Source organism: Vulpes vulpes, chromosome 13 (assembly GCF_048418805.1).
Source record: "Vulpes vulpes isolate BD-2025 chromosome 13, VulVul3, whole genome shotgun sequence".
NCBI lineage: Eukaryota > Metazoa > Chordata > Mammalia > Carnivora > Canidae > Vulpes > Vulpes vulpes.
This window is the reverse complement of record NC_132792.1, coordinates 82,656,325-82,678,933: the sequence shown is the minus strand read 5'-3', so window position 1 is coordinate 82,678,933 and position 22,609 is coordinate 82,656,325. Positions and strand designations below refer to the sequence as shown.

Genomic DNA, 22,609 nt, shown 5'->3' with positions numbered 1-22,609 from the left:
GACAATGTATTTCAAAAGCTTATCTCATTTAACCCTCATTGCAACCCACTGAGAGTTGGTAAGGAATACAAATGGCCAGGGATTACTAGAAATAAAGTGAAGCTCATAATAAAAGAAATGCAAAGAAAACTTACCCACTATCACAGAATCTGGAGGTTGCAAGGCCAGACTCAGTGTTCATTGTTTTATCCACTTTGTTATAAAAAAACATAAAATTGGGGATGCCCTGGTGGCTTAGTGGTTGAGCATCTGCCTTTGGCTCAGGGTGTGATCCTGGAGTCCCGGGATTAAGTCCCACATCGGGCTCCCTGCTTGGAGCCTGCCTCTCCCTCTGCCTGTGTCTCTGCCTCTCTCTGTGTCTCTCATGAATAAATAAATAAAATCTGAAAAAAAATGGGTTAGATGCTTAGTCAAGTGTCTCTGAGAGCTTTAGGCATCTGCGTTCTCCATATTGTAGTCCCAATAAATGAGAAGCAGCTTCCATATCAGGTACTGACCCTTGGCTGGGAGCTGAGGTCCAGCTGTCCGTCACCTGCAAGGCGATGGCCTTGGTCACCCACATGATGAAGCACGGTGCCAGGCACTGTATCTACGCGGCCCTCCCCTTACAGGACGTGATTCCCCACCCACCTGAGAGAAGGAGCCCTGCACCTTGTTACGGATGAAGATCTGTGGCCTGAGAGACATTAGGTGACCTGCCCATGGTCACACTGGAATGAGGTAAGGCTAGGAGCCCAGGTTCCAGAGAAGACGCTCAGTCAGGACTCTGAAAGGAAGAGGTGAAGGCCCACGTGGGAGAAAGAGAGAGACCAGGCTGCGTGGACTCCCAGATGGAGCTGCAGGGAGCCAGGGAGGTCAAGTGCTCACAGCTGCTATAGGGACTCTGTCAACAAACTGTGGTTGAAGTCTGCACAAAACATCGGATTTCCAATCTCTCAGTTGCCCTGGAACATAGTAGTTGCTAAATAAAGATGTATTAAATTATGTTGCATGAGAAAGGAGCTTATCTGCGTGACAGCCAGAGGTTGGAAATGTGCTAGAAAGGCACCTTCCCCCACAGCTGGCACGTGCCGTTTCTCACCCGCTTTCGTCTCCACTGTCTCCTGGGCTTGGCTGCCACACACTTAGGAGCAAAACATGCCTCTGCGCTCCCTTCCTTCTCCACACACCCTCCTGGGATGACCCCCCCACTCATTTGTATGGCACAGGTTCCGTCTTGGGAGCAGACAGGTAGCTGGCCAGCCTTGGCTCCCAGCCGGGACCTCTCCTGGAGGGCCATCGGAGTGTGGGCCATGGGCCCAGGGTCCCGGTGCCCCTCTCTGCCCAGGAGAGCCCATGGGCCAGGGGGTTTCAGCATAATGTCAATCTCAGCTACAACCTTGCTTCTCCACCTGTTTCTCCTCTCAGTGAGGGCCTCGCTGCCTCTCCAGCTATCCAAGCTAAAATTATCAGAGTCTCTCCAAGCATGCTTTTCTCTCTATCCATTGCCGGGTCCTGCAAAATGTTCCCTGCCTGCTCCGCCTCCCTCCACCACCATCAGTGCCCTTGACATCTGTCAGGTGGATCACCTGCAGGCCATCTGGCCCTGTCTGGCTTCTGAGCCACCCCAGAGTGGCCTTCTCAAATCTACATCTGAATAGGTCACCCTGCCACCTCTGCTGGTTCCCCTCTGAGAGCAGAGCTGTGCAAATTCACTCTAGCTGGCCACTCTGAGTGGTCATTGGGCATTCTCCTCTGGAAGCCCCCACATACCCACCCAGGATGCCAGATACGCCAAGCAATGCAGGGTAGTGTCCCTGTGCTCCACTTGCTCTCTCACGCTCCAAGCCTCAACTCCAAGGCACCTTCGTGGACACCCTTCGGGCAGAAGTCATCACTTGGTTCCCTTTGCAATTGGCATTTGCATGTTACTCCTAATATAGCACTTCATTCATTCATCGGTGCCTTGGGATCCCGATGCCTGTCTAGACCCTAGAAATAGGTAAGTTAATTGCACCTGTTGCCCTGATTGGCCACTGTGGTGTCAGATCTCCTTTACTGTTCCAGAGCAGATCTAATACATTTGTATCTCAGCACAAGAAAAGTGGCTTACATGTAAGGTGGGAGTGTTTGGAAAGCTTGACTATGGACTGAGTATCAGGTGCTAGTAAGAGATCATTTTTATTTTGTTAGGAGTGCTAACGTCACTGTGGTAAGCGTGAGAAAGTCAGTGTTGCTTCAGAGATGCAAGCTGAAGAATTTTATGTGAAGGGGTTTGATAAAAATACAGATAAATAACAAGCAGATATATCAAAATGCTAACAGCCCAGGCCCCAGGCGTAAGGGTATTCATGTAATGTTCTGCTATGTGTCTTTACATTTGAAATTTTTCACAATAAAAAGTTTCCTGAAAGGTGAATTGAATTGACTTGCCTGGACCCCTTTCTCATCTATCAGACTGGGAATATTTCAGTCTGTGTGGGCGGCTATCACAACATACCACAGGAGGGATAGCTCAGAAACAACAGAAGTTTATTGCTTCCAATCCTGGAGGCTGGGGGCTTGAGATCAGGGTGAGAGCTCTCCTCCTGGTTCATAGCCGGCACCTTCTTGCTGTGTCCTCCCATGGCAGAAGGGGGAATCTCTCTGGAGCCTCTTTCAAAAGGCACTAATCTCATTCGTGAAGGCCTCATCCTCATGGCTGAAGCAGCTTCCTAAAGTCCCACCTTTTAAAATACCATCACATTGGGCATTAGGACTTCAATATATGAATTTGGGGTTGGGACACAAACTCTCAGTCCACAGCAAGGTATCAGTGGGAGGAGCCCTGTTGATCTCTGAAGGTACGACCAGCCCCCCGTGGTGTGGAGCAGAAAACAGCTGTGCTCTGGGGCTGGGGAGTTCCCAGCAGGCCCTGTGGAGTCCAGGACTCTGGAAGGAAATTGCTTTCAGCTTGAACACCCCTTCAAGCAAGTCAAATGAGGTTTGTTGACCCCAGGGACCCTAAAGGGGAAGAAATGTGTGTTGTTTCTGTGAGCTAAACTGAGGAATGAAGATAGAAGGAGACATGTTTTGGGTGACCAGGTCAATGTGCTAAAACCAAGATGAGTCAGGAGAAGGAAGGCACAGGTCAGGCTACAGCTCTTTGGAAACACCACTCACAATAGGACAGTCGGCAGTTACTAAGAATTTACGGAACCAGTCACCTGACTATGTGCAGGATAGTCTGCACTAGCAACTCTATATCCTAGAAAGTTTCTGCTTTTTAAAGGGCTGGAAGTAAGGGACTGATTCACTACCTAACCTACTCAAGGGACTTCCACTTTGCTTGTGTAGGTAAGAGCTCCATGGAACCCCTGGCAAGCCCCCTGCCCCCTTCTGAGGTGGAAAACAAGCCAGAGGTGCACCTTCTGATACAGTGACACTGATACAGTGACATGCAAGTAGGCCATGAACAAAATCTGCCTCTGCCCTGGCTTGGTTTTTCTCCTGCCTTTCTTACTCTGAGAAAGTCTCTTACCTATAGCCAAAAAACTAACAAAGTCCAACGGTTCCCTTACCCCTCTGTCCTAAGTCACTTCTCACTGCCCCCAAATGCCCATGATACAGCCATGAAGCAACCTAACAGGAAGGCAGCCGAGGCTCCCGAAGCACCTGTAGGGCTATGTGTCCAGGTGGCAGCAGGAACCTTCTTGCCAACTGGCTTGCAGAGCTTGGGGCCCAATGGGGATGGTGGAGCCCCCCCCCAGAGGGGGCTGCAGTCCTGGCGCCAACGCAGCTCGACCAGGGCGGGGGACACACCTCATCCTGCACCTCATCTCCCCCGCCTGGGCCTCTCCCCCCATGGCCTGGCTTTGAAAGCAACACATCTACCTTTTCACTGTCATCACTGCGCAGGCTGGTGATGTCTCCAGTCACCCCGTCTCGGGGAAGCGCGAGGCAAACCTGGGCTACCAGAGACCATGGGGGGCGGGGGACCCGCGGAGCTGCTGGGGGCCGAGAGTCGCGGGCACCATCCTCTGCAGCGGTCTGGTCTGCGACGGCCGCTTCCCCCAGGGGCCCCGGGCTGCCGCGGACCCGGCGCTCCCAAGTTCGGCGCTGGGCGCTGGGCGCTGGGCGCTGGGCGCTGGGCGGGCCGGCGGGGCGGGGCTGGCGGCGGGGCTTTAAGAGCGCGCGGGCGAGCCGGGGCCGAGCCCGCAAGGGGGACCCAGCGATGGAGACCGCCCGGGACTACGCCGGAGCCCTCTTCAGGTGAGTGCGGCGCTGGCCCGGCTCGCGGCCACCCCTGCGCCCCAGGACCCACGCCCCCCGCCCCGCGCCCCGCCCCGCGCCGCAGCCTCCGCGCCCCTCGTGCCCCCTGCGCCCCGCGCCCCACGCCCCCCGCCCCGCGCCGCAGCCTCCGCGCCCCTCGTGCCCCCTGCGCCCCCCGCCCCGCTCAGCGCCGCAGCCTCCGCGCCCCTCGTGCCCCCTGCGCCCCGCGCCCCACGCCCCCCGCCCCGCGCCGCAGCCTCCGCGCCCCTCGTGCCCCCTGCGCCCCGCGCCCCTGCACCCTGCATCCCCGAGCGTCCTGCGCCCCGCGTCCCTGTGCCTGGCACCTCCGTGAGCGCCCTCGTCTCCCTCCATCCGGGGTCCGCCGGCACCCCTTGCGCCCCGCGACCCGGGGCTCCCTGAGGCCCCGTCGCAGCCCACGCAGCCCGGGTTACCTCTGGTGCCCACGCCTTGCGGCAGCGCGGCCGGCCCAGCCGCAGCCCGCCGCGGGCCCCTTCCCTCCCCCCGCTGGCTGCAGGGCCAGGTGTGGCGCTCCCGAGGCGCACGGGCATCCACGGAACAGGTGACAGTGGTGAGAGCGGGAGTGGCTGAATTTCCCGCTGCTGCTCCTGCGGCAGTAGGTGCAGATGAGGGCCGCGTCCTGGGCAAGGCGGGCAGCGCCTCCACGGGGCGCGCGGGCCAGGGCTTCCAGGGAGCGGGGGCGCCGGGGGCACACTCCGCGGCTTTGGGATAGTCCGGGCTTACCCCTAAAGATGAGGGAGGCCTCTGGGCTCCACGGGGAGGGCGGACTGAGCCAGAAGCACCCCTTGGGCTCTGAACGCGCCCGACCCCTGCTTGATGAGCCCACTGAGGCTTCCTAGGGGGTGTTTTGGGGGGAAACGCTCCCCGTCCTCACCGCATTCGAGAACGCCACCCTGGGCCCGCAAAGGCCTGTGGAGTCATCCTCCTTCCTGGGCTTTGCCACCCCCTGGGGGCTGAAGTCACCGCAGCACTTCCTGCCACCCCAACCCAGCTTCCACTCGTCTTCATATCCTGACATACCCAGGCCTGTCTTTGTTGATAAAATATCTCTTGGAAGTAACTTTTAAGTATAGATTTATGGAAGGGCCAGTGCTTCTTTGAAGATCTTCAGAATACTTCAAGAAGGATAGAGGAACCCTTGAGTTCTTTAAAATGCAAGTTTTCAGAGGTGACTAATCCCATTTGTACCACAAGGCAGAGAGGCAAGGGAGGTGAAGGGAAGGGTGGCAGGGGAGAGTCACTTTACAAAACTACTGTGATCTATAGGCAGCTGCCCTTGCTGTGTGCAATACTCAGTATTTAGAAAAATAGCTTCCAATACGTGAAGGTAGTCTGACTGAACAGTACTGGCTTTCTCTTTAAAAACAAACAAAAACAGGGTGTTGGGGTGACTGGGTGATGGGCACTGAGTGAGGGGCACTTGACGGGAGGAGCACTGGGTGATATACTATATGTTGGCAAATTGAACTCCAATAAAAAAAAAAAAAAAAAAAAAAAAAAAAAACAGAAGTCAAGTGATAGGAACCAGGGAAGGTGATCACTAACACATGTGAGCATGAAGGGAAAGCCTTGGGTTTCTTGCCTTTTTGGTTCCTCTCCTCCTCCCCTTATAATCCCACTCCAGGGGACAACAACTGTTAACAGTCTGGAGTGCAATTCTCAAACATGCAAACACCCCCATTCTGCAACTTTTTGTGAGCCCTGGGGAGGTGGTGGGCTGAGCTTTAAGGACTGGTAAGGAGGCTCTCCATCCTCCCTGAGACTGCCTGGAGCACGGAGGAGGGAGCAGAGCTTGCAGAATTAAGGCTGACCCTGCCCTTCCACCTGGCCCCGCCCCCAGGATACCAAAATCCAAAATGCATGCATGTGAGGTTTCCTCCAGGTCAAGTGTGTGTGGAAGTGACTTGCTTGTAAAATGGTGGCAAATCAAAACCTAAGGAAATGTCTACTTGAAGCCACATTCCCTCTGAGCTTGGCAAACTAAAAGTGAGTGATCGTTGGTTGGGGACACTGTGCGGTTCTTTGAAAAAAAAAAAAGAAGAAGAAAGGAATCTACCTGCTTCCCCGCTGAACTGGAAGAAAAGCAGTCCATACTACTCCTTGAAGGACAGCCCGTCTCTCCCCTGTCCTTCTTCAGAACCACGTCCAGGCTAACGACCCCTGTGAGCCACAGCGAGGTGACAGGTGACGGCCGTGTTTTCTGTCTCCTCAGTGTTCCTTAATTTAACCCAGATGACCGCAATGCTGTCTTTCATCAGTAGATAACTGCATTTTGCCAAAGAAATAAGTCAATTCACATTCACATCTTTTTTTAAAGTCAGCAATTCTGAAGTCTTAAACTGGTCCTTGGTTTGTTAATGGCCTGTGATCCCTGCTCATGGTGAGAGCAGCCTGATGTCTCTCAGCCGAGCTCTGGAGTCAAGGATGTCCTCGCCAGTGCGTGTGGCCACAGACAGAGCTGCTCAGCCTGTGTCTGTCGGTGAGAGCATGCCCACCGACCTTGAAGTTGTTACAGGGCTGATAGACATTACGCTGTGTGCAAACATCGCTCATCAAACATAGCTTTTGTTGCTATTTCGTACATCTTCCCTTTCCCTGACCAAGGAACTCTATGTCCTGTACAGCTGGCATCTCAGAACACATTTTACCACCTACCACCTTCTTATTAGTGACATAAGCAACGGAGTGCATTTTCTACAAGTGAATCTCCCAGGTTATTGAGGCTTCCTCCTTCCAGGGCCTATTTTAATGATATACCATGGTCTATTTCAAAGTGTCCAAAGACTTCATGGTCCTACACTGAATCCTCTTACTACATCAAGCATTTCGATAGGGTGGCCAAGGCCTAGATTGGAGCTGGCAGCAGTCCCTGTGGGGTAGTGGTGCCCCATGTGAGTAGCCCATAAGCCCATAACGAGGCTCTGGAGCTGCTGGGGAGCAGGAAACCTCACTAAGGCCGACACTCCTCCAGCTGCTGCCATTGAGTTAGACCCTCACACCGTGCCTACTGCTCACCCAGATCCAGCCAGGCCTGATGACTGATTTTCAATTCTATTTCTCTGCACTGCTGGGTTTGACATTATCACTTCCCTCCCTAATGTCCTTGTCATCACCAGGCTTTGGAGGTAGTGCTCAGTTGACTTGTCCTACCTGCTTCTGCACTTGCTTACTCTTGTGTGGTTCCTCCTTTCCACCTAACAAGAAAATGTGGGGCCACTCAGACACTGAAACATTCATTTCATTCTGGATCTTCCCTGGGCAGGCGCTTAGATGTCCTTACAGAGCCACCTCATCACTGCTGACCCCAAGATGTTTCTCTGGGGAAGACTTTGTTCCCAGGCCTACCCAATTCCTCCTTATTCCACTTTTGGAATAAATATCAGTCCCTCAGATGGCATAAAAACTTGTTTGTTTGTTGTTGTTGTTTTGTTGTTTTTTAATGCCCTGTGGCAGCTAGCTTCATTTTCCTGGAGCAAAAAGCCATCTATGGCTTTATTTGCCACATGTTTATTAGTTGAGACTCCTCAGTTCACTCTGGGAAAAATACAAAGATTTCTCTGTTTTCCTCACTTCTGGGAGATATGTCCCTTCCCAGTTTTTAAGAATGTTCTATGAAGCCTGACTTCTCTTTTTGTCTTGATTTCCCCGAAACAATCTGCTTCCTCGAACACCCTGTTTCCTGGTTTTTCTTTTCCTTTTAGTGAGCTGTTTCCTTCCTGCTTCATATGCTTGTCTGCACTTTCCCAGGGATTAGAGGGTGACTCACGTGTGATGGATCTAATCCAAAGCTTTTCAGAGCTCCTCTCTCAACTCTGACATATTAAAATATTGAGGGGAGACTGGCAACAGGTATTAGGCATCATACTGATGGCCAGTGACATAAATCATCCTATTAAGAGGATCAGGAGTGAATTGGATCGATACTGTTTTGCTCATTAGCTAGCTAGTTAATCCTGCTGTTCCTTTAGTAAATACTCCTATAGTAATTGTTAAGTTGGCTTAGTGTATATAAAATTTCATTTAACCCCTTTTTATGTTATCCATAAAAGAGCCTCAATTTTATATAAAATAAAATCATCAAATCACTCATCTTGTTCCTTAAGAGGAGTGGCAGGATTTAATTTTCATGTCTTCAAGGATTTTTTTAGTTGTGCTCCATAAGCCTGTTCTCCAACAATGATCCAGTTCCCGGTTAGGAAACGGAACGGGTACGGAGAACAATGGACTGTATATCCATTTTTCTTGAGGATGGCTATCTTGAGGGCAGCGTGGAGAGGTAGGACCAGAAGTGGCTGCCAGCACTTATCTTGTCCGAAGTTAAAGGACCATAACGATTTTGTATAATCAACTATACTGGGTGACTGGAGCACTGGTGCTTACTAAGACGTGATTGTTTGCATCCAATGAGGAGGTGTAAGACCACAACTAACTAGGTCAAAGCTGTTCGTGCCTACAAGGTGTGCCTTTGGCCTCTAGCACCTGGACCTGAGGTTCCAGGACGTGAACTTTGTTCTCCCATTTCTCTGATCTTGTCCTAGCCAGTCTTTTACTTGGTGAATAAATAGCATGCCAACAGCAGGCCAGGTGCTATGGGGAAGTCAGAAAATGCACAGAGAGATCCTGGCCCCAGTGAGTACAGATTCTAGAAGGACTCATGGACAATGGCAATGAGTTCCTGCTTTGAGGGAAGAAGAGGGGCCCTTGCTGGTGAGGGTCCAGGGTGGCCTCATGCCATCAGCGGGTTTTCACCTTGTAGGGCATACGTGGTGGTACAAAAATGGGAGCTGGATTCAGACCCCTATTCTAGCACTTGTTAACTCTGACCTTATTCGTTTCTTAACCTCCTGAGCCTCACTTTTCCTCATCTAGCAAGTCTGCTTTGTCAAGTTGGTAAGTAATGTGCTAATGTGCACAGTTGTCTGGCATCAGGTGGAGCTAGTATCTTTCTCTCCTCCTCAGAGGGACTTCGCCAGGGAGGAGGTTTCAGGTGCCACGAACAGGTTGCCAACAAAGCCTGCTCCTACATGTAAAGCAGAGTATGGAAAGTCCTCCCTCCCCCGTCCACCAGATCCCCAGAGGTGGAACAGTGGGTGGGTTTTCTGCAGCGTCAGCTCAGCAGAACGTGGGCATCTCGTTCATTGGTTTGTGTAACCGAGGAACCTGGTGTAACTTCTTGCAATCAAGGCAAAAGTTCAGAGGCTGTCTGCCAGCCCCATACTGTGTCGGTTCAAGGCTTGGATTCCCTCGGTGGGTCTCGGCGCAGTCCAATGGGGCGTCTGCATCCGAGGCCAGTGACCTGGTGCAGCCCCCTTGCTGTTGCCTCACCAGGAACACATAATGCGTGCACTCTGCTGGCAGAAGGGGAAGGGGCTGTCTTTTCCTTCCTAACCAATGGACCTTGAGAAACCATTTTGAGCCTCAGTTTTCCCATTCGAGAAATGGAGTGATGCTTTCCCTGTAAAGTTCCAATGATCATGAGTTAATATGTTAGGAGCTAGCACAAGCTGGCCAAGGTGAGTGTTCAGACGTGAGCAGGTGGGAGGCACTAATGTGAAGCTGGCTGAACACACTTTAGACCAGATCCATGCTAACAACCTGGGTCTGCCAGTTTGTAGCTGGGGCATAGGGACGCTCATTCTTATAGAAACCTTCCTGAAACTGGCCTCTCATGCTATGAGCATGAACTTAATCTGAAAATTTTTTTTAAGATTTTTAATTTATTTATGAGAGACACACACACATACACACACAGAGGCAGAGACACAGGCAGAGGGAGAAGCAGGCTCCCTGCAGGGAGCCTGATGTGGGACTTGATCCTGGGTCTCCAGAATCAGGCCCTGGGCTGAAGGCGGCGCTAAACCACTGAACCACCAGGCTGCCCTAAGTTGACAGTTTTTGAGAGCTGGTTTATTCCTATACTATCAGTTTTTCATATAGAAAACTACTTGGCAAATCATTAAATTTTCACTATGTCCATTTGTAGAGCTTCAAGTTAGACCACATACTATTTAAAACATATATGCCTAGTGCTAGTCTAGGCATTATGGGAGATAGAACAAAGAAGCCTTGTCCACAAGGAAATTCCAATCTGCTTGGGAAAATAAAACATAGACAAATAAATGACAATATATGCGTATGTATGTGTTGTGTATGTGTACAGATATCTATAAAATAAAGTACTAAATCCAAGGTGATAGGCATTCCCAAAAAGTACAGAAGTCCAGCAGCCCAGGGAGCTCAGCTGTTTAGCGCCACCTTCAGTCCAGGGCGTGATCCTGGAGACTCTACATGGAGCCTGCTTCTTTCTCTGCCTGTCTCTCTGCCTCTCTCTCTCTTTCTGTCTCTCATAAATAAATAAATAAAATCTTTTTAAAAATTATTTTTAAAAAGTACAGAAGTCTCTAGAATTTTAGCCTTCATAGGGCAAATCTAGACAAGCTACTATAAGCATCAGTGATGTCCTCATTCTGTATCTTCGACAAGGTTGCCCTAAAAATAAAGCCCTTTGTTTCATTCTCCTGAATGTCACTGTACAATTATTTGTCCAAATTGTCAACAGTTGTTTGAGCACCTGAAATTGTTAGGCACCATTCAGGTGTAGGGAGAGTGCAGCTAGAGGTGCTATTCCCGCAGGGGCTGGGGGATTAAATGAGGTCACATGTCCTTTATCACAGCACCTGACACGAAGCAAGAGCCCCCTGAAATGCTGCTAACTTATGTTTATGTTATTTTAAATAATTTCTATGTGGGTTAATTCCTAAATGTAAAACAGCCCCCAGTCCTAGATGCAAACTATATGTTCTTAGACTGGTCTCCAAAGAGACTGAAGCCCTGCCTAGTGCTACTGACAAGGTGCATCTGTTGCCACTCATGGAGTTATTTTTAAGTAACTTCTTGTATGTTTGTTTAAAAATATATGGTAGTATGTCAAAGGTGGCTTTGCATTTCTTTAATGGCTATCAAAAGCCTCATATGTTCCCCAATATGTAAACTTGTGTTACTCTTTAGTGTGTGGCATCTAGATAACCTTTATGAAGCCAAGAAGAAAGAGGTACTTGGGTCATAATCCCAGCTCTGGCTCTTACCATCTGTGGGGCAGCTCTCTGGCCTGATTTCCCTCATCTGTAAATTGAGAAAAACAGGACTATGTTACAGAGTTTCCTAAGGATGAAGTGAATTAATATTGACGAAACAAAATAAATGTTTGTTGGGGCTGCTGGCTGGCTCAGTCAGTGGAGCCTACAACTCTTGATCTTGGGATTTTAGGTTCGAGTCCCTCAATGGGCATAGAGGTTACTTAAAATTAAGATCTTTAAAAACAGGGCAGCCCTGGTGGCGCAGCGGTTTAGCGCCGCCTGCAGCCTGGGGTGTGATCCTGGAGACCCGGGATCGAGCCTGCTTCTCCCTCTGCCTGTGTCTCTGCCTCTCTCTCTCACTCTCTCTGAATGAATAAATAAATAAATCTTTAAAAAAAAAAAGATCTTTAAAAACAAAAGTGTTAAATAACTACTAAAGCTGTAAGCTTCTCATTTATCCCATATATATAAAATGTTACATAAACAGTATTTGTGTGTGTGTGTGTGTGTGTGTAGTATTTGCGAAGTAACTAAAATTTGATAATCAAGGATTAGAGATTCTTTTCCTCAGGAAAACTGTCTTGATTTAGTTTTGTTATTTAACTCCTCCATGTTAGTTTTTTTAATATGTAAATTTTTGAATGAATTCTTTGTTAAATGTGGAACGTACTCCAGTGTCACGTGACATATGGCCCAGAGTTCTTTTCCTTCTTGTTGTTCCAACCACAATTATTATAGTGTTCTGTTGTTTCTCATTTATTCTAAGTTAATTTCTAAAAATTAGTTTATTTCTCTAGTGACCAATATCTGGTTTTTCAATTCTTGGCTTAGTCTTGCTGTACAGTATGTAACTTTTGTGTGTGTGCATCTAATTCTCTAACTCTGCTTGGCCACTTCCTGGCCTCTGGAAATCTTTTTCTTTCTTTTTTCTTTTTTTCTTTTAAGATCTCAGCTGTAAAAGCCACGTTTGCAGAATAGAATTCTTATTTCGTATTTGAGTGTGATACCTTACCACTTATTTCTCACGCAGTTACTATGAGGACTTTGAATGTTCTGGTAAAATAGGTGTGATAATGCTTGTGCTTTTTATTTATATATAGTACTTGTTTGTCTTTTGGGTACCAGGAGATATATGTATATATACATATATATATGTATATAAAATTTTCAGTAATCCCCAACTATGGATTTTTTCTTTCAGATGCAAATATTAAAATTGTCTTAATTTTGTGTACTTCCAATCTCTCTTCAAAGTCTCTTTTTGAAGATAACGTCCAAGATATTTTTTTACTTTTCTCCTCCATTTCCAGGCCCCTGACATTTATGGGATCACAGACCAAGAGAGTCCTACTAACTCCCCTCAAACACTCGGCTCGCCCCTTCCGGGTCTCCAACCATGACAGAAGCAGCCGTCGAGGGGTGATGGCTGACAGTCTGAAGGAGCTTCTCAGCAAGGTGCCAGGAGCCACAGCACCGCCCCTACTGCCCGTGGGAGGGCCCCGAACCACACACAGGGCTTGGGGCTTGGGTACTAGGCCAGTCCAGAGACAAATGTCACTCTTGTGGCCTCAGAGAGTCAGAGGGGAGAAGAGAATGAAAGGGAACTTTATCGCATCTCTCCTTGAACCATGAAAGATTTAGCTGCAGAAGCAAAGGCCTTGAAAACTGTCATCAGCTGACAATGTAGCCTTTCTTCTTTAACAAGGGAGGATACGGGGAAGCAGCAGGCTTTGGAAATCTGTTTTCAGTTATAAAGCTCAGGGAAGAATAGTCTTGAATCTGAAACAGTGTCCTAGATCACCAAATAAGGAAGAATCACAGACTCTCCAGAGTCTGGAGTTGGGTTATGAATGCATAACCCAGACCAAGACACCCATGGAAATAAGAAATGAGCATCCAACATGCAGATCCCAAAAGCAAGAGAGATGTTCATATATGTGGCATGAGACTAAGGCTCTTTAAATATCATATTGCTGCGTTATTCATTTTATTTGTCAAATAAGTAATCTTAGAAACTGTAAATATTACCTGATGTCTTCATTTATCTCATGCCACTGAAGCCACTGAAAAAAATAAATCCATTAAAAATCTTAACTTCTCTTTTTCTAAGCAAAGGCTGAGTCATAGACACCTGTTAAGTAGATCTCTACTGTTAAAATTTTAGCAGCTTCAGACAGTACTTCTGAAGCCATAACTTAATCAGTAGCTTTGAGTGGTCAGAGCAGAGTGTCCTGCTTTGTTCTATGTCTCCAATGTGTTGCCCACCTAGACCCTGGAGGCCTTAGTTATCACCAGCGGACTGGTCACTCTGGTGTTGGAGGAAGATGGCACTGTGGTGGATACGGAAGATTTCTTTCAGACCTTAGGAGACAACACACATTTCATGATCTTGGAGGAAGGGCAGAAGTGGACACCGGTAAGCAAAAACACATATCGAAGCAGCTACGGGGTAGACTTTTTACCCACAAAAGAGCGTTCCCCACTTTGGTGTTGACTTGCCCTCTTTCTAGATACGTACTTTGTATTCACCTGATAACCGAATCTGCTACCCTCAACAGGTTGCTTAAAAGTATTTCTAGGTAATTAAGCATCTTAGTGAGCCTGGGCTATATGATTTACAGCAAATAGTTCTTTTCTTAGAACTTAAATTCGGGGATCCCTGGGTGGCGCAGCGGTTTGGCGCCTGCCTTTGGCCCAGGGCGCGATCCTGGAGACCCGGGATCGAGTCCCACTTCGGGCTCCCGGTGCATGGAGCCTGCTTCTCCCTCTGCCTGTGTCTCTGCCTCTCTCTCTCTCTCTGTATGACTATCAAAAATAAATAATTAAAAAAAAAAGAAGAAGAACTTAAATTCAATTAATTCACATATAGTGTATTATTAGTTTCAGAGGTAGAGGTCAGTGGTTCATCTGTTGTATAACACCCAGTGCTCTTCACATCACGTGCCTTCCTTGATGCCTATCCCCCAGTTACCCCATCCCTCCCCCCACCTCCTCTCCAGTGACCCTCAGTTTGTTTCCTATGATTAGTGGTTTGTCTCCTTCACTGATTTGTCTTGCTTTACTTTCCCCTCCCTTTCCCCTATGATCCTCTGTTTTGTTTCTTAAATTCTACACATGAATGAGATCACATAATTGTTTTTCCCTGACTGACTTAGTTCGCTTAGCATAATACCATCTAGTTCTATCCATGTCTTTGCAAATGGCAAGAATTCTTTTTTATTTTATTTTATTTTTTTTCTTTTTCTTTTTCTTTTCTTTTTCTTTTTTTTTTTTATGGCTGAGAAGGATTCCATGGTATATATCCACTAAGATACATCTTCTTTATCCATTCATCTGTTGATGGACTTCTGGGCTCTTTCCACAGTTTGGCTATCGTGGGCACTGATGCTATAAACATTGAGGTGCAGGTGTCCCTTCGGATCATTACATTTGTGTCTTTAGGGTAAGTAGGGTAGTTCTATTTTCAACTTTTTGAGGAACTTCCATACTTTTTTCTAGAATGGCTATACTAGCTTTGGAGAAAATAATTCTGAGGAACAGATTTAGGCCAGTAACTAGCTACAGATCCTGTTAAAGCACGCAGATATGACCTGGTGACCCTTCACTGTCTCTGTCCTGAGGAGGCCAGCAAGCTAACATAGCCAGTGATATTAAGTAGGGGTATGTGTATGACTGAAGAGTGATCTCAAAGGTACAGAGATTGAATAAAGGTTTCTATATCCAGGAAAACTATGGAGTATATATATCTTGGATCCCACCATAAAACACCTAAAAGCGTAAAGCAACACATTAAAACTGATTTTATATGCCTAACTGACCTTCAAGAAAGGAAAGTCCTCAGAGGCCAAAACTTTATGGGAGCCAGAATCTGGAGAAGTAGATTACCTGTGAGCATCTCACCTGTGGCCATCCACTCACCTCAGTGACTAAGTGCCACAGTCTTGACAGGTGCTGGCAGGACAGGAGACAAAGTCTTGGGCTGATACAAGGTAAGGGGCCAGATTAGAGATGCCCACACAAAGCAGAGAATCCTAAAGGTGTCTCCTAAGAATCTGTGGCCACAAGCTCTCATGACGTTTTCAGGACTTTTGATTCCAAAAACATCCAAGCTGAGAGTTTAGTTTCCAGAGCCCTGGAGAGGGAAGCATCAATGGAAAGAGTTTATTCATTGAGTTCTCTTTACTCAACTGGTCCCTCTGTGACCCCCCCATTGACCTGGTGTTGATTGTATCCCCATGTAACCAGTAGGAGCAAATAGGCTCAGAATGAGCCTTGATCTAGGTGCCAAAGAGTTTCCATTCCTAAAGTTCCAACAAATGTGAGTTCACAATCAAATCATAGGATGTAAGGACTTAAGGCACTCTATGTGAGATGAAGCAGAAATAATGAAGTCAGACCTCCAAAGACTTCAGATGTTGGAATCATCAGATACAAAGTATAAAATAAGTGTATTTAAAATGTCCAAAGAAATCTAAAAGGTAATCAAAAGTAAAAAAGGAACAGGAGGTAATCAGAAAGGACAAAGTAGACTTGAAAGAATCAAATAAAATTTCTGGAAATGAAAAATATAACAAAGTAAATGGAGATAGACAGCACTTAAGATATGTCTCAAGAAGTTTCCATGACGTGTAGCACAAGATGGTAGAGGTAGAAACCATGAAGGAAGTTGGAGACCTGACTGAGAAGGTCTGATATATGTTGGACATCTTAGGGTGTTGTTGTTTTTTTAACAGGAAAAAGCATAAACCATTTTTACTGATAAATTCCACTCTATTAAGAATTTTGTTTGTCAAAAGATAACAAAAACAATAAGCCACAAGTGGGTAGAAGGTGTTTTCAACATAGTCCAACAAAGGATTAGTGTTTGTTAAATTTAGGAGTCTTGCAGAAATCAATTATGGAAACAATGGACAATCTGATTGAAAAATGGACCAAAAAAATGGACAGGTATCTGTGGAATGGACAATAAAACACAGGAAAAACTGTTCAACCTCATTGGTGATTAGGAAAACATAAGACCACAAGAAGATAATACCAAATCTAATGATATAAAAGATTATTAGGCTTTTCCACTTCTTTCCATTTCTTTTTAAGATACGGAGCAGTGAACTCTTTTACACTCCCACCAGCAGCTGTTTAAAACTGTACCTCTATCCCATAGAACTGAAACACCACCCATGACCTGGCAAGTCCTCTCCTAGGCATACACCGAACACACAGATACCCAGCCATGTGTTTCTTTGTAAATACACATAAAGACACCAGTGTCTCTTTATTGAATGGGATGCTCTTGAGCTGTGAAGATGCATGAAGTACAGCTATCAGCATCTATATGAATAAATCTCATCAACTCTGTTGAGTGAAAATATCACATTAAGCCATATCCATTAAGCATGTGATCTTCAAACTTTTGACCTCGGAACCCTTTTATACTCTAAAAATTAATGATGACCCCAAATGGCTTTTGTTTATGTGGATTTCAATAGAACCTATAGATACCCATCAACCAGAGGTTCTCAGCTGGGGACAATCTTACCCCTTGAGAGGCCTTTGGCAATGTCTAAAGACTTTTTGGTTGCCCAAACCAGGGTGGAATGGGGCAACCTAGAGCTGGACTACTTTTGTTTTGAGAAAGATCTTGTGGAAAGAATAACAGCCTTGCAAAGATGCCCACATTGAAATCCCTGGATGTTTTGGAAGTGTTGCTTTACTTGGCGAATGGACCTACCAGGTGGTGGTTAAGTTAAGGATCTCGAGCTGGGGAGATGGTCCTGCATTATCCAGGGACCTGTGTCATCAGGGGTCCTTACAGAGAGACAGGAGAGTCAGAGTGAGGCCAGAAGCAGGGTAAGAGGAGGGGAGTGGTGAGGAGCCAAGCAATGGGAGCGCCTGCAGAAGTTGGAGAGGGTGAGAGGGCCCCTGTCCTTCCTCGCAGCCTCCGGGAGAAAGCATCCCTGCTTGCTCATGGTGGACTGCCAACCTGTTATGGTCTTAGGTTCTGTTGCTTCAAGCCACTAAATTTGTGGTAGTTAGAAGAGCAACAGGAAACCAGCTCAGAAGGGAAGGGTAGTTTGTGTTTGGTTTTTATAACAGACACTGGGTTAGCAAGGGGAGACTGAGCCGGTGGGCAGGGCGCCTAGAGGCCATGGGTGTAAATAATCCTTCAGGGTGGTGTGTTCAAGGGGGTGGTGGGCCGCCCAGCCCCTACCAGCCTGCCTGATGAGCGAGTGGGGGTGGGTGTCCTCTCTCGACTTAGGCCTTTCAACCAGCTTCCCTCCAGTGGAAATGGGCACCTCCACACTGATGATAAGATCCTATCCACCTTGCAGGTGTGTCTATCTTTTTAAATCAGTGAGGCCAGCTGTGTTAACGTCAGCGGGAAGGCCGGCCAGAAATAGCCACCAGGGGTCGCCCGTCTTCAGTCTGAGTGCCTGGAACGCCTGGGTGGGGGAGCGAACCCTAGAGCCCCCTCCCACCTGGCAGCTAGGCCTTCATTTCTTCCTTCTTAGCCAGCAAGTCAGAGGAACCCATGTCACCAGCGGGCTGGCTTTGTGAGGGCTTGATTTTGACTTAAGACCAAAACTTCAGGAAGACATTTAGGGGGAATAAGGTACAAACTTCTACAGGTCAGAAAGGAGCATGAGGCAGTGAGAAAGAACAGTGGCTGGATTGATTACAGGTAAAACTCTTCTTTTTTGGCAGCCCGGGTGGCTCAGCGGCTTAGCGCCGCCTTCAGCTCAGGGCCTGATCCTGGAGACCTGGAATTGAGTCCTGTGTGGGGCTCCCTGCATGGAGCCTGCTTCTCCGTCTGCCTGTGTCTCTGCCTCTCTCTCTCTCTCTCTCTCTCTCTCTCTCTCTCTCTCTCTCTCCTCTCTGTGTATTCTCATGAATAAATAAATAAAATCTTGAGAAAAAAAAACTCTTCACTCCAGGATCTTTTTTTTTTTTAAGATTTTATTTATTCATGAGAGACACAGAGCGAGAAGCAGAAACACAGGCAGAGGGAGAAGCAGGCTCCCTGCAGGGAGCCCAAAGGGGAACTCGATCCCAGGACCCTGGGCTCACGCCCTGCATGGAAGGCAGATTCTCAACCACTGAGCCACCCAGGTGCCAAGTATCCCACTCTTAATCTCAGCTCAGGTCTTGATCTCAGGGTAGTGAGTTCAAGTCTCCGTTGGGCTCCACACTGGGTATTGAGCCTATTTAAAAAATAATAATAATGCTTCCTAAACGGGGGACAGTTAATACCCCATAAAGAGGCAGCAGGACCTCTTGTGCATTGAACAATAGGCTACCCCCAGAATCTCTTGTTGCGTATGTCAACATGTGTGGGAGGTAAGCAGGGTGGCTCCAGCAAGAAGGGTCTGGGTACTTTTAGGGGAATTTATGGTTTAACTTCACATATAGTCATTATTGTTATTGATGAATTTAACATTTCTAGCCTCAACTACTCTCAACCCCAGAGGTTCCTGAGACCATAACACTGTTGGTTGTATACACTTGAATTCTGAATCTACAAGATCTGTGTGAGGAGCAAGCCCTAGGGAGACATTTGTACCTGGCACAGCTTCATTCCCTTGCTTTCGACAAAGCTTTCTGTGGGGAAGATGTTCTAGTGCTCCTTATAAACCTAAGGCTCGACAGAGGTCTCTGGCTTTCTCCTCTGACCTGAAGGCTCAGCTGATATTTCAGGAGGACCTACATGATGACTATCCTGTGTCCCCAGGAGGTCTGCTTTTTTCCAGGGCAGTGACTAGAAAGCACAGGAAGCCCTGGGAGGTTTTCACCCTTGATGCTGAAGCTGTCTGCCTGGCAGCCTTTTGTGAAATGGAAATACTGCTGCCTGTTCCTCATTAAGCAGACTGTGCTACATTCATGAGATCGCCCATGTCAATCAAGTGACCACGGTGGCTCTGAGTGACTGGGCTGCGTGTGCTCCATACCGCGTGTCAGTAGCACAGCCATCCTGTGAATCCCGGATCCTACTGCCCAGGCCCCAGAGCCAAACCGCACTCATCTCAAGTCACTAAACTGAAAGTAGCTTAGGGAAGAATACTTTAAGGGTTTGGACATGCCAGCATAGGAGCATATTGATCTGCTAAAAATATCCCTCAGGCAATTAGCAGCTCTGTCACTAACAGATTTTAGGACAGCAAAGTCAAAACTAGCAAAAACCCAGAATGATAGAATTTGCACGTCCAAGCTGAAGATGCTCCTAAAGTCTCTCCCTCCCCTTATGATTCTAGGGTGCCAACTACATCCCAGCTCGCCAGCAACCAAAGAAGGCAGGAATAGCAAGAGTCACCTTCGACTTGTACAAGCTGACCCCCAAGGATGTCATTGGCTGCCTCAACGTGAAGGCCACCATGTATGAGATGTACTCGGTGTCCTACGACATCCGCTGTACTGGAGTCAAAGCCCTGCTGAGGTAACGGACTTCAGGGCTCAGCTGGTGTCTGGGAGCTGCACGTGGCCCTACCCCGGTGGCCCGTGCCCCGCCTGCTGCTCTGCATGGCCCAGCCCTGCCCTGCCAAGGCCCTGACCTGAGCAGCAGCTGCTGACGTTCACTAACTCGTGTTGTTCTGTAGTAGGTGTATGCCACAGACTTAAGTCAGAAAACAACGTCCTGAGCCAAAATATGGCTTTTTTTCTCCAGGGACCATCAAATACTAAATGGAAACAACTAACGCATAAATATAGAGAAGAACTGAATTTCTTTTAAAAACTTAGGGCTGTACATTTGAAAGCCTTTATACTAAGCAATGGCAGCTGGAGTCCCTGAGATTTGGGCCTGCCACATACTGTTACCCAAGGGGGGGTGCGGGGCAGGCTGGCAGCATGGCCTCCCAGGGGGCGCCTGTAGAACACAGACCCTAATCCATACCTCGGATCAATCTGAACACGTTCTGTACATTCCCCAGAAACGTTCTGTAGTTGTGACCAGGCTGGACCCACCCCCAAGCCCTGGACCGAGGGGGCCACCTGCAGGCCCTCCCAGCCTTGCCTCTGAGCAGCCAGCTATGTGACCTTTAATGGGGCCGCTTAACCTCTCTGAGCCTCTTTAAGTACCTAATTGCCGTGGAGGGAGGGATGGAGGGGGAGACACAGTGACAGGAGGCCTCTGAAGCTAGTGTGAAACCATTGCTTGTGGCCCTGACCAAACGCTGCTCCCTGCACAGCTCCTATGGGTGGCTCCCCACCCCCTTGCTTCTCAGAGGGGGCTGGTCCCTTCTCTCCATGGCCCAATGAGCCCCACTCTGGGCATCCTTGAGCCTAGTGTGGGGCAGGAAATGCTCTGGAAATGAGACTGGCCTTTTCTGAGGGGGCTGCGGGCCTGGGGATAGAGTAGGCTCCCAGTGGCCTCTGTTTCCTGCTCAGACCCACCAGTTGCCAACTCATAGACAACTGTCCCTGTCCCCGTTTTGAAATCTGGACTCCTGGGAGAGCTTCCTCTTCTTGCTGAGATGGGAGAAAATAGCTTCATTGCTTGATTTTCTAAAGTGAGATAAGAACATTATGTCAACTTAGAAAAGTATAATGAAGACAGTAAATCTCCCCCAAAATCCTGCCTCAGCAAAGTCTTTCTCGAGAGGCAGATTTGGCGCTCTTGTCCCTAATTCTTCCCTTTGAGATCTGATGGCACACAAGCAGCCACACTGAAAGCATCACACCCAGGTCCTGTGGTGGGCTCCCGGGGCCAGGACCCCTCCCCACCCCGACCAGTGCCGCTGACCCCCGGGGCCTTTAAAACTGGAATGAAATCCTTTTGCTGTGGACTCCAGAGAGTAAGAATTCGAGTTAAAGCCACTTTTTTTCATCTGAAATAACAGGAATGCCAGGCCTAGCCTGAGGGTTTAGATGCCAGGAACAGGCCACAGTTGGGATGTCCCAACCACCCTAAGCAAACTGAGTCACAGGGTCACTCCTTCAGCCTGGCTTCTTTCATGCCTGACTTGCCTGACTTTAATAACAAGCCCCACACACCCAAAGTGGCCAAAGTAAGCAAGCAGCCAAAGGACAGGACACACCATGTGCTCTCAAGAGCATGGTGTGCCTACTTCATGCGTCCTAATTACTGAACAACAGGCCATGTTTGGAAGTGGCTTGAGGAAAGGTGGTCCCAGGCTCCTGGATCAGCATCTGCACATCAGCCAGCCCTGGCAGGCTGGGGAGCAGGCCCTTAAAGCATCCAATGGGAGCAGTGCCTGCTGGGAGGGCATGTTGGTGGGGGGAAGGGGGGGCTGCTGAGGAATTCGTGCCCAGAACTCCCAGCCCAACACTGCCTTTGTCTCCTCTCTGTTGCAGGAGCCTGCTGCGACTGCTGTCCCACGCCGCCCAGGTGACTGGACAGTTGCTCATCTACACCAGCTCGTACATGCTCCGAGTGCTTGGTGACACAGAAGAGCAGGCTCCTCCCAAGTCCTGCTCCAGACGGGGGTTCACATGCAGATAGGCAAGCTGCAGGGGACCCCGCAGGCTCCTGACCAAAATGTTCCCTCTCAAATGATGATTTTGAAGATATTGCTGTCCTGAACCACATACACTTGTACACTGCGGGTCACTTGTGCTCAGGAGGGTCACCCAAGGGAAAGAAAAGGAGTCAATGCACATGAAAGGGGGGGCTGCACAGCGGGATGCCCTGAAGGGGCCTCTGTAGGGGGAGGACCGAACAGCAGGTGCCTTTGGTGGCTCCTGAGCAACACAAACTCGCATGAGGCCATACAGCTCCTCACCTCCTGCAGTAAACTGACCATGAGAGCTACTTTTCACATGGGTAATGCTTCCTTGTGTCTCTTTCATGTTCCAAACAAACAAAACTTCTATATATAAGCAAAACTCAGGGGTGCTCTGCTGATGGATATAATCACTTTTAAGTCTCTGTTAAGCTAATGAGCTGTCAAATGTTACTGTGTGGTTGTTGGTTGTTTTTTTTTTTTTATGTGAGTCCTGAATGACCTCAGAGGGATCCAAAGGCTTAAGAACCTGAGGTTCTAGAAGTCTTCAACCAATACTTATAGCCTTTAAAACAAAACACATACCCCTGCCCCAAAACTGCTTGAAATTCAGGCCTGATGCATGGCGCTGGTTGCTAATGTGGTTCCAGTTATCAGCTGGGATCCGTGGTTGCGAGTGGCAGGACAGTGACCCAGGCAGCTGTGACCCAGGAGTGGTGGCTGTAGCTGCAGGCACTGCTGGGTACAGGTGTCCAGTGAGGTAGCCAGGAATCTGTCTAGCTCTTGGTTCTGTTTTCCTCTGAGTTGGCG

General features: G+C 48.3%; 1 protein-coding gene across 1 annotated transcript; it reads left to right on the top strand.

Annotated features, from left to right (window-relative positions):
* Window positions 1–4,127: 4,127 nt before the first annotated feature.
* Window positions 4,128–22,252, top strand: CIDEA (cell death inducing DFFA like effector a). Its single transcript, XM_072734864.1, has 5 exons — window positions 4,128–4,230; window positions 12,656–12,800; window positions 13,615–13,761; window positions 19,592–19,773; window positions 21,651–22,252. Exons 1-5 carry the CDS (start codon window positions 4,193–4,195, stop codon window positions 21,796–21,798), a joined length of 660 nt encoding a protein of 219 aa, XP_072590965.1. The 5' UTR covers window positions 4,128–4,192; the 3' UTR covers window positions 21,799–22,252.
* The last annotated feature ends 357 nt before the right edge of the window (window positions 22,253–22,609 follow it).